The sequence below is a fragment of the Mytilus edulis genome, chromosome 11, assembly GCF_963676685.1.
Source record: "Mytilus edulis chromosome 11, xbMytEdul2.2, whole genome shotgun sequence".
Taxonomy (NCBI): domain Eukaryota; kingdom Metazoa; phylum Mollusca; class Bivalvia; order Mytilida; family Mytilidae; genus Mytilus; species Mytilus edulis.
In genome coordinates, this window is record NC_092354.1 from 46005521 (window position 1) to 46016794 (window position 11274).

The following is an 11274-nucleotide window of genomic DNA, read 5'->3' on the forward strand; positions in this document are numbered from 1 at the left end:
TTCAGTCAGAAAGCGATAGGGTTGTAACTTTTATTAAATGTTTTTATTTTTTGCACCGGTCCTATGTGACGATAAATTTTGACCGGTCCCTTAATCGGGAACTGTCTGTTCCCTGAAAAGGGATGATTATGTTCGTACGAATCCTGACAAACGTTTTCCAGCTGCTGCAAACTAGGTTGTAATTTCAAATATAAATACACCATTCATTTTACTCTGAAACAAGAGTTGTGACTTTGAATGACAGGTCTTCACACAAAACAAAACCAATACCCATTTTACAACTCACTACATTGCTACGTATTCATTATCACTTGCCCGTTCTCTTGAGACGAGTTGGTTCTGTTCAACGTTATTGGATTCTTCGTATATGCGATTGATAACACCTGTATTTTGGATAGTTTCTGAATTTGAGTTAATGTTTTCCTTGTGAGACTTTTTATATACACATAAACCGATGATAAAACAGAGAATAAAAAATGTACCGACTCCAAACAACGAATAAATGAAGATTTCTGTTTTTACCATACCTACAAAACAATAGTTATTTAGTGTTAAATAATGAGTATGAAAGAACAGACTTACAGTGTTCCTTCTGTTTGCACATGTTTTATGAATACGGACAATGCACGCGTTATTCTATCTCTTTCTACAAGGTTAAAATGAAGTTCACATGAATACGGATTTAATGAGGTCGAATAATTCACTTGCAAGTGAATAATTCAATATCAATGCTTATTAGCTAAATTTAACAAAATTGAACCATTTTAGCTGATAAAAGCAAATTATTATTTCACTATTTCACTTTCATTAATGAATAATTACATTAGATGTATGTTTCATTATAATACGTTATTCTGATTGGCTAACTGCACATCACGTGCTATTCCTGAAACAATTGTATTAGACAATAACATTTCTCATTCATGATGACACGAGGTCCCACAATAAAGTGCACAGGTAAATTAAATGAAAACTTGATAAAAATCGTGTTTTCATGATTCTAGTTAAAAAAAATGTAATTATAAGTATTGAATGCTTCTTTTTGTAACTTTATAGGGTTGTAAAAGCGTTGACCGTGCGCACATTTTTAGTATGAAGCGCTTCCCCGCTTCATACAAAATGTACTTCAGTCAACGCTTTTACACCCCAATAAATTTACAAAAAGCAGCATTCAATTCTTAATTGAACAAAAAAATCATACTTTTGATGTTTTATATATCTCGTAGCTAGTGCCCCGTGCACATTATATACGTACACAAAAGGCAATGAAATGTGTTTTACAAGAGGCATTTAAAAAAAATGTACGAAATGTGCATAAAACAGTGTTTTATTTCATTTAGTTGACTGTTGAAATTAGTTTTTGTTATTTTGTTTGTATTCTTTCTTATAAAAGGTTTTGTGCATTATTCGTCAGGTTTTTCTATTAAATAAACGGAGTGTAGAAAGTGTATAATTAGTAATAAGGATTCGACAGCCCATTCCATGGGATCAAGAGGTCAAATATCTAGTTCGCTTTATCAGTAAGAAAAATTAAAGCGAAAATTGAAAACTTACCTAAACTTGCATTCGTTAAAGATGTTGTTGCCGCCACTGGTGTTGGAGCACTTTGTTCATTTGTCAATGTCAGTGGTGTAAAACCGTCTGGAATACAACAATTATTCACCTCATGCAGTCATATTAAAGTACATACATGTTGGTTATAAAGCGCACACAATGAATTGTATTGACTTTAAACGATATTCATGATAAATATACCGAATATATACAGATTCAAACATGTTTGTGTTTAGAGAATACTTTTTGTCGAGCATTCGAATTTTGGCGAACAAGCGAGATATAGCGATCCTATATTCGGCGTCGTCGTCGTCGGCGGCGGCGTCCACAAATATTCACTCTTTAGTTAAAGTTTTTGAAATTTTAATAACTTTCTTAAACTATCCTGGATTCCATTTTTCCCTGTATGACTTATAAATGGACTTAGTTTTTCTTGCAGTTAACATTACATGCAGTCTGCAGTTAATAAAGTTTAAAAAAAAAACATTTAAAAGATTCTTAAACTATCCTGGATGTTTACCAAACTTGGACAGAAGCTTCCTTCAATCAAAAGATACTATCAAGAGGAATATTATCAATTTTTTCCCCTCATTTTTGTTGAGCCTGCGATTAACAGCAAAAGTAGGCCAGACACTGGATTCTGTGGAACCCTTACATTTTTTTACATTATATCAAAGTGTAATAAAAGACAACTTCCGGATTTAAAAAATCATGTCTAATGTTATAGATTGCCTCCTGAGTTGATGTGTGTGTCGCATTTTCGTTATTATTTTTTTTGTACTCCAGTGTATCTGGTGTTTCGTTTTTTTCCTCTTATAGTTGATATGTTCCCTCGGTTTTAGTTTGGACCCGGATTTGTTTTCTCTCAATCGATTTATGACTTTTGAACAGTGGTATACTAATGTTGCCTTTATTTATAAGGTTGTTGTGATCAAGTTATTTGCTTAAGGCCTTTTTTTTATCATATCACTATTCATATATTTGAGTAGTTATGCATTCTCATCAATGTTTGGTTTTGAACGCTATTGGTACAGGTACGTATATACATTCTGATAAGGTCTTTGGATTGAACAAATCTAGAAAGTTACAATTTAATATTTAGGTACAAGTATATATACAGTTGTTTATATCTCTATAATATAAAAATATTGCTATGATAAAGAAGACATTAATATAACTTAGAATGTCATAGTCATAAGTGATGTGCCTTAGTTAAACATGTGCAAAAGATATTTGATGATACAAATATAATATGTAATTGATGAAAACCAAAAGAAAACAATAATAAATGTTTGAAAAAAGTTTTAGGACATACATGAGACAACTCAATATTTACATTTACAATCTTTCGCACAATAAGATTAACCTAATTTTAATTCCTAGATCATTTGGACAGGTAATTGTCTTCAACTTTCAGTCTTGTTATCTGCAAATTTACAAGTATTCTTACAGATTTGAGGAAGAGACACACCAATTCTGTTCTCATTAAGCCCTCATAATATAGAATACAAATATAAAAACAACATACTATACAACATATCATAAACATTTGTTTTTAATGTTGCTTCGAATAAAGTTTAAATAAAGGATTTATTAACTTTACCATGTTTGCTGTCAACTTCTGTGTACAATGGCTTAACGTCTATACATCCATGCTCATTGTGGCAACTGTAGACAAATATATTTTAAAATCAAAAATGTTCAACATAATATGAAACATAATTTAAGTTCCTAATGTTGTCATTGTTTGACGCAAGTACAACACTTGATTTTAAAATTTCAAATCGTTATAAAACTACAATGATTTGTGGCGAAATGTTTAAACTTTGATATCATTATTCGAAATGAATACCGTCGGGATTGTTCTTTGCTATAGTTCAATTATTTATTTTCTCGTTTAACTGTCGCGTGATATTTTTCACATGAAAGTTAAAATAAGACAAACGAAACAATCTTAGTGGACCATTGGTGTGCGCATTTGTAGTTTGAAATATGAATTAATAATTATGACCATTGTGTTTCAATGTAACTTTGAAAACAGATATTAAGGATGTTTATTTGGGCGTTGTCTACCTGCACTGTGCATGCCGTGTTATATCATATGTAGATATATCTTATAAATTGACATTTTTACATCAGCTATAAATAATTAGTTGTACTTGCTTTCAAATACTATAAGCCTTCTGAGAAATTGAGAAATAAGTGTGTTTCCACTGTATCCCCATTTAAATAGCTTCATAAACATTTGATTATTTGAAACTATTAATCACCATATTCCACAGAACCTCAAATTCACCTCGAAGAAGCATACCCCCCCTCCCCCCCCCCCCCCCCCCCCCCCCCCCCCCCCCCAATCCCGGATCATCGTGACTTCCTCGTTTAACTTTTAGCGCGGTTTATGTATTTAACGTTTTGAAAGTTGAGGAAACACAAGTTAAACTAAATGCAGAGGAACAAAATAATCCTCCCCTTTGCTTCATGAAATATGAAGACTACTTGACCATCGAATAGTCCTACATCACTCGTGCATAGCTCCTGTGAATATGAATTTTGTCGAGTGAACAATCTTTCTATCCCCCTCAGAAACGGGATATATATGTAAGTATGTTTATGTTATCAGGCTAATCAGTTTAACGCCTCTTATGCATTTCTTTTACTGTTTTGTTTTAAACTACCCTTTTTAATTCAAGCTTTTATCATCAGTTTTTTTTTATAATTTATGTCCTTCATGTTTTTGCAATCATTATTATTTCCGATTCTCGATACTTTTTGCATGTTATATAATTTTTTCTCCATAAAACCGAATTGCTATTTCAGATCCTGCGACACATTTAACTATTGATGTCATACAATAATAACAATTCCTTCGGCATTTTCACAGTTCATAACACAACATGCGGGTTATCGGCTATGTTTGAATAAAAATTTCTTTTTGAGAATTGTTAGAACCATATCTCGTATTACACGAAAGAAATCGAAACATAAAATTGTTCCTGTAATAAGAAGCAGATGCCTCCATATAAGATTTGCATGAAGCCACCAACAGTCAAACCCTATCAAATTCATCATGTGATTCCTAAAAAAAAAACATTCGAGCACGCCGCAAAATGCACTCACTCCAAAAATTAATTCTATTACTCTCTCCACAGAAATACTAACCGACATCTTTATCATCAAATGACAGTACAGCTGAAAAAAACTTGAAAACGATGACAGATCTATTTTTAACAATTTCAAAATATGAATGAATTATGATGTATTGAGTTTAAAGATATATGTGCAAATCATTTACTATCTCGAAACATACCAAAAAATTTGGAATTTTGAGCTGAAAGTTATATGTGCAAATCATTTACGATCTCGAAAAATACAAAACAAATATGGTATATTGAGATTAAAGATATATGTGCAAATCATTTCTGATCTTAAATTTACATTTGCATTAACAACATTGAAAAAAGTCACGGAAATATAAAAGATTGGTCTGTTCATAGCATTAACTAGAATTTCTTTCTATGCAAGCTAATTTAAAAAGTAATAATCTGATTATGTATCGGGTACACCTTTTTTGCGTATATACGTGTATTTTCAAACGTTTTGTACTGAAAAGGTATAAAACAAAAATAAGTAACATTTTACATCTCTCCATATACCATTATTTGTCTATTTAAGGCTATTTTCTCTTTTTCCAACATTAAAAACATACATTACTTAAAAGACAGAAACATATATGCAACATTAAATACATTAAGTTTGTAATCCATATTAAAATAACAGAGTATGTGTGTTTCAATAACAACGAACCAGATGAAGGTCGATCGATAAGCAAAAGTTTTCAAAAAATGGCTCTGCCCCTTGAGACGCAAAGTTTGACACATGATATGATTTTTTATTTATCCAGAAATTAGTATATGAAGCCTCAAAATCTACAACCCGGAAAACTAGAGAAAAGTGTATGAGAAAACAGAGCATTGAAAACGTCTGCTTCTGCTTGCAGGAAATATATCATGTTTCTGTTCCTTCTGCGCAATTCATACTATGGTACTAACAATTATATAAAAATAAATATTGATACTTGTACTTACCTTGATCGTTTTTCTTTGCTTCAAAGCCGACACCCCGCATGTGGCGTTATACACGGTTACTGTTGTGTCACACAATAAATCATGACGTTAACATTGAATAGCCATTAGTAATGACTAACAAACTGTGACAAGGTTTTTTCTATGGCTTTATTTCAACTTTCTTCAAGTCTATTGAAGCTTAAGGAGGTGTATATGAATTGTTGCAGCAGAAGTTTTTTTTATAATGAAATCAACTCCACAAGTACACAATTACCCAATATTTCAATAAGAAATTTTTGTTTATAATAATATGAATAACGAATTTCATTTTTTTAATTATGTTGAACTTTTTCCACCTTGATCATAGTACATTTTAAATCCAATCAATTCTATATAATTTTAAACAATTACATTTGTAAGTATACTGGAAAATAAACAAAGATACAACATGCGAAATTATCTATTCTAGTTGGATTGTTTAGAAAATAGATAGTTAATATACATGTACCGTTGATTATCCTTGCAAATACACCGCCAGTTCATACATCTGTACTCATATTTCTTTCTCCGTGATTTAAAGCCAGGATAACATTCTACAATGAAAGTTTTAAGTACCATGAATCATAGCTGTAATTGATTTTATAAATTACTCTTTTGCAAAATACTAGTATTGAATAATTAAGCTTTGTGTTTTGACAAACTCGGCTCCGTAATGTTCACAAATCTCAACTTAAACGTTATGCTACAATGTAGTGCATACCTACACTATACTGACTTCATTTACAGGAGTGTGCTCCTTACCCAGGCACTGCTCCAACAGAGTTATCAGGAGAAACGATTTAAAATGACATTAAAAATAACACGTTTAATATTTTCTTGCGTCCGTAGCGCTTTTCTGGATTTAACTTCATCAGGAACTCTCAAAGCCAAATATTTGAAATCCAAAGATGTATAAGTACCGAAACCGTTAAAGAGCTATATGTCAACAATACCTAAAATAAATAGCCAAATTCATCAAAAGCCATCTTTGTCTGAGGGATTTGAAACTTTAGTTTCTTAATAATTTCAAAAATTTTAAAACGGACAAAAGTAGGGTTAAGATCTCAAATAACATGTTTAACCCCGTCGCAATTTTGCGCCTGTCCCAAGTCAGGAGCATCTGGCCTTTGTTAGTCTTTTATGTTTTTAATTTTAGTTTCTTGTGTATATTTCGGAGTTTAGTATGACGTCCATTATCACTAAACTAGTATACATATTTTCTAAGGGGCCAGCTGAAAGACGTCTAAGGGTGTGGGTGTTTCTCGCTACATTGAAGACCCATTGGTGGCCTTTGACTGTTGTCTAGTCTATGGTCGGGTTGTTGTCGCTTTGACACATTCCCCATTTCCTTTCTCAATTTCAGTCCAGTTTGGTAGATCATGTCAGTACCGAAGTACTGACTACTGAACTGATGATACCCTCGGGGACTGATAGTCCACCAGCAGCAGTATCGACCCAGTGATGTAAAAAATTAAAAACAACGCGTTTAATAATTCCTTGCGTCCAAAGCGCTTTTCTGAAGTTGTAACTTTAGTTTCTTGATAATTTCAAAATTTTTAAACGGACTATTTAGTACGCCAGACGCGAGTTTCGTCTTCATACGACTCATCAGTGACGCTCATCCAATAATGAGGGGGGATAGGACCTTTATCGGGACTCCGGGATCGGGTGTTTTTAAGCTCGGGATTTCGGGATGACCCTTTCGGGATCCGGGAATTCTTTCTTCGAACTTCGGGACCTCGGGATTTCGTGTTTTTTAAGCCCGGGATTTCGGGATGTCGTGTTTTTAAGCCCGGGATTTCGGGATCAGGACCCCTCCTACCCTCCCTCAATAATAGCACTAGTGAAATATCTGGTCTCAGTAAATGATTGGTCGGAATGTAAGTATGACGTCTAATTTTCTCGGTTTCTTATGAATTTTCCATTGTGACGTCATGAAAAATGCAACCATGCCTGATGTCGTCACATGCGCATATGGTGCAAGAAAATTAGTACCGTTAATTTTATTATATAAAGAACGCAGATTTCTGCAGATCTTTGAACTGGAAGGATAAAAATCAAGAAGAACAGATTCCACCATAATATTTCGTGTATGATGATATTTCGTCTCTCTTAACGGTTAAATTTCAATTATTTAAACAGCATAACAAGCCTCGCGCTTTAAATATAAAAATAGAACTGTCTCGAGTGAAAAAATATTGTAACATACTTGTTGTAGTGATATAATCTATATTTCTCCCTATGCTAGCGAAATATGCAAAATGATACTTGTTTGTTTACTATAAACCCAAGCATTACCTTTTGATATGCTAAAAGCACAGGTCATTTAATTTGATAACTTGATTACATTGATCATTTCAGGTATAGTACCACTAATTCAGGCCCGGTCGGAAAAACAATACATGAAAGTAGTACATATGTTAAACAATATAGTTTCTACGCATAGCTGTATCTCTGTCAATAGCGGATATATTTGGGTAGTTTTTGTATCAAATGAAATCTTGGTGACTTGGGATCACTGTAGAACCCTTGTTAAAAGATTTTTTTTAAATAATAAAGAAGTTAATGAAATTATGATAGGAGGGCACATTTGGCCTGTTGTTCAGAACTGAAGTTCCTGTTTTTGTACTATCAAACTTCCGGGAACCAGTACGCTCTAATATGCAATTAACGGTATGTTAATATTTTCAGCACAAGCCAGGATAAGGTACAGTTTTCACATGAAATAACTGCCACTTTATTTGAACTTAAGATAAAGTAGCAACTAATGCTTAAAATTGCAGAATTTAACATAGAAAGCAATTGGGCTATGACTTAGTGGTTTTATACCTTCACAGAATTTGTTGAATTAAAAGTGGCATTTAGGATTAGAAAATTAGTACCTTTGCAAATTCCTAATTTCTCTTGTAAATCGTCACAGCAAAATAACTCAAATGGTTTTTGTACACCAAATATATATCTGCAATATTTAAAAAAAACCAGGTATGATCAAAATACTGCCAGGATACATGTTAACATTAGGAAGGATTTTATGCAACTAAAACTTTAATACAAATACAGTGGAGATCACTTCTAATCTCTCATAAGAACTGTCAGAATAATCTGTCATAGAACTGTTCTAAACTGTCATAGAACAGTTCATCCTAACACAATATGATTGGATATAAACATCATGGTTTACGTTGCTTCGTTCCCCGTTTTAATAGTCTCTTCCTAAATATAACTCTATGCATTTAATACATGGAATTTTAATCGTAAATTACCTTGTTTTGCCTTGGATTTACATTTATGATCTAAGATTCTGTTTTTCCAAATGTTCAAACGAAAACTGTACAGTGTATATATAGGGATATTAATGAAATAAGTGTTGTATAAGTATGTACATTTTTACTATTTCGTCAATTTAGACAGACTTATCAATAACGATTATCAATGATATCTGGGAGTCTGGGACGTCCGAAAAAATATACTCGATCTGAACATGAATGAAATATTTGCCCCTGGACGTTAGGCTGCAAACAAAATCAATCATTCTACAAAATATATTAACAGTTTACCATTCAAAGAATAGAATATCTCATGCATGTACTTTTCATTTTAAAGTATATGAATCAGTCATGTGAGTTTTGAATGATTCATTTAAATAGTTTTGTTTAAAAAAACAAACTCATGAACCAATGACTTTAGTGACGATTCATTGTTATGGATACAGAGAGGACATACTTGCACTCTAAATTGATGTGGACAACTCTTTTGTAGTCATGGTAGTCATTGTTTTCCAAAATTGGTGTCATCTTTATCATACGATCCATCCTGACATAGAGATGTTATTGATGTACAATGAGGCCATATATTTACATGATATTAAGGTAGATAGGGTGTCTTCCTCCATCTTGGATTTGGAAATACAAGAAAACAAGTTCTAGATCTTCATAAAATGTGCTAAGTTTTAGAGTAGTGGGTGATTCATGTGTAAGAACTTTCACTTCAATATAAAAAATGACATATTTTATTATATTTATGGTTGTATTTTACAAAAAACAGAAAACTTTTGTTTGATTAATGTTTTTCCAACTTTGCTACATATTGGAAGGCAACTCAAATGCAAGGGCAGATAATTCAGATTAAGGTATCATGCGGTCAAATAATGTTGGTAGTCGGAGGTATGAACACTTCTGATATTTGTTTATGATGCAATATTTGAATAAAAAAGAGGACATGGTACCACTCTCAATTGATGCGAACAAAATTTAGTAAGTCATTGTGTCTTAAAAAGATTGTTACACGAGTCAGTCTGAGGTATGAAAACTCCTGCAAATTGTTACACGAGTCAGTCTGAGGTATGAAAACTACTGATATTTGTTTACGATTCAATATTGTGAATAAAAAAGAACATGCTGGGATTATAAATTGATGCAAACAAAATTTTGTAGTCATTGATTTCCAATATTGGTGTAATTTGTATACTACAGTCCATACTGGCCAAAAAAATATAACTGTAATACTGTGCAGCCTCGTGTATATAAATTTACACGATGAAGTGCAAATATGGTCAGTTTTAGTTTAAACATATTTATTTACAGTGGATTGCATTTGGTTAATGAGGTCAAAAAAAATTGTTTTACGAGCTACCTGACTTCCTTAATGACAAATGTAAAACAATTCAAACGAGAAAACTAACGGCCTAATTTATGTACAAAAAATGTACGAAAAAAAAATATGTCATGAACACATCAACAAAGGACAACCACTGAATTGCAGGCTCCTGACTTGGGACAGGCACATACATACAGAATATGGCGGGGTTAAACATTTTGTCTTGATTAAAAATCTAAAATAAGACCGGCAAAATAGCAAAACTCTATATAAATCGCTATTTTGCTGAACCCAGCAAAATTGCTTCCTTGGCGCTATTTTGCCGGGTTCAGCAAAATAGCGATTTATATAGAGTTTTGCTATTTTTCCGGTCTTATTTGAGCAAAATAGCCACGGCCTTATATCTAAGACAAAGGGTTCTTAAAACTTATAAATCAATTCTAGCCGTAGAACTGACCAACTCATTTCTAATCGCAAAACTGTTCTAGAAGTGGAACTGACCAATGATTTGGTAGATGTATGTAGAACTGTCTAAAACTGTTCTAGGGTAGAACTTTCTAAAAGGTGTCAGGCTGGCAGTTCTACACACTGTCCTAGAACAGTTCTTCTGGCAGGTTCTGACAAATTTGATAAGAGGTTAGAAGTGATCTCCACTCTACATGATAAACATGTAGCAATGTAAAAAAAAATCCATGCCAAAATTCTAATATAGGTTACATATTAATATTTTCCTGCATTTCTTTCAGTTCTAATTTATTTATTATGTGGAGGAACTTAAGGGACATCAGCTACGATTTTAACCAAAAGCCAAGTTAAAAAGAGGAATCGTGCTGTAATCTTTTTTAATCGTCAAAATAGGCTGTTTTGTTGGCTTGCAAATCAATAAATTCAACTCGTTGTAATAGGAGGGGTCGGTGAAAACACCTCTCGTGAGAATGGTAATGGCAAGTACTTCGACTTTTTTTCCGACGTAGTCGGTATAATTTCGGTTTGTACCCTTTGAACTTAAGGACGCTTATCT

General features: G+C 32.8%; 1 protein-coding gene across 1 annotated transcript; it reads right to left on the reverse strand.

Annotated features, from left to right (window-relative positions):
• LOC139494315 (uncharacterized) lies at window positions 1-9469 on the reverse strand. Its single transcript, XM_071282482.1, has 6 exons — window positions 9381-9469; window positions 8540-8616; window positions 6127-6211; window positions 3158-3222; window positions 1555-1641; window positions 1-527 (listed from the first exon to the last, which is right to left on the reverse strand). Exons 1-6 carry the CDS (start codon window positions 9467-9469, stop codon window positions 286-288), a joined length of 645 nt encoding a protein of 214 aa, XP_071138583.1. The 3' UTR covers window positions 1-285.
• Window positions 9470-11274: the final 1805 nt, after the last annotated feature.

Coding starts and splice junctions, on each gene's coding strand:
- LOC139494315 (XM_071282482.1), bottom strand. CDS start 9,469: ATGGATCGTATGATAAAGATGACACCAATTTTGGAAAACAATGACTAC. Junction 8,617..9,380: donor CACATCAATTTAGAGTGCAA/GTATGTCCTCTC, acceptor TAAATATTGCAG/ATATATATTTGGTGTACAAA. Junction 6,212..8,539: donor GAAATTAGGAATTTGCAAAG/GTACTAATTTTC, acceptor CTTTCATTGTAG/AATGTTATCCTGGCTTTAAA.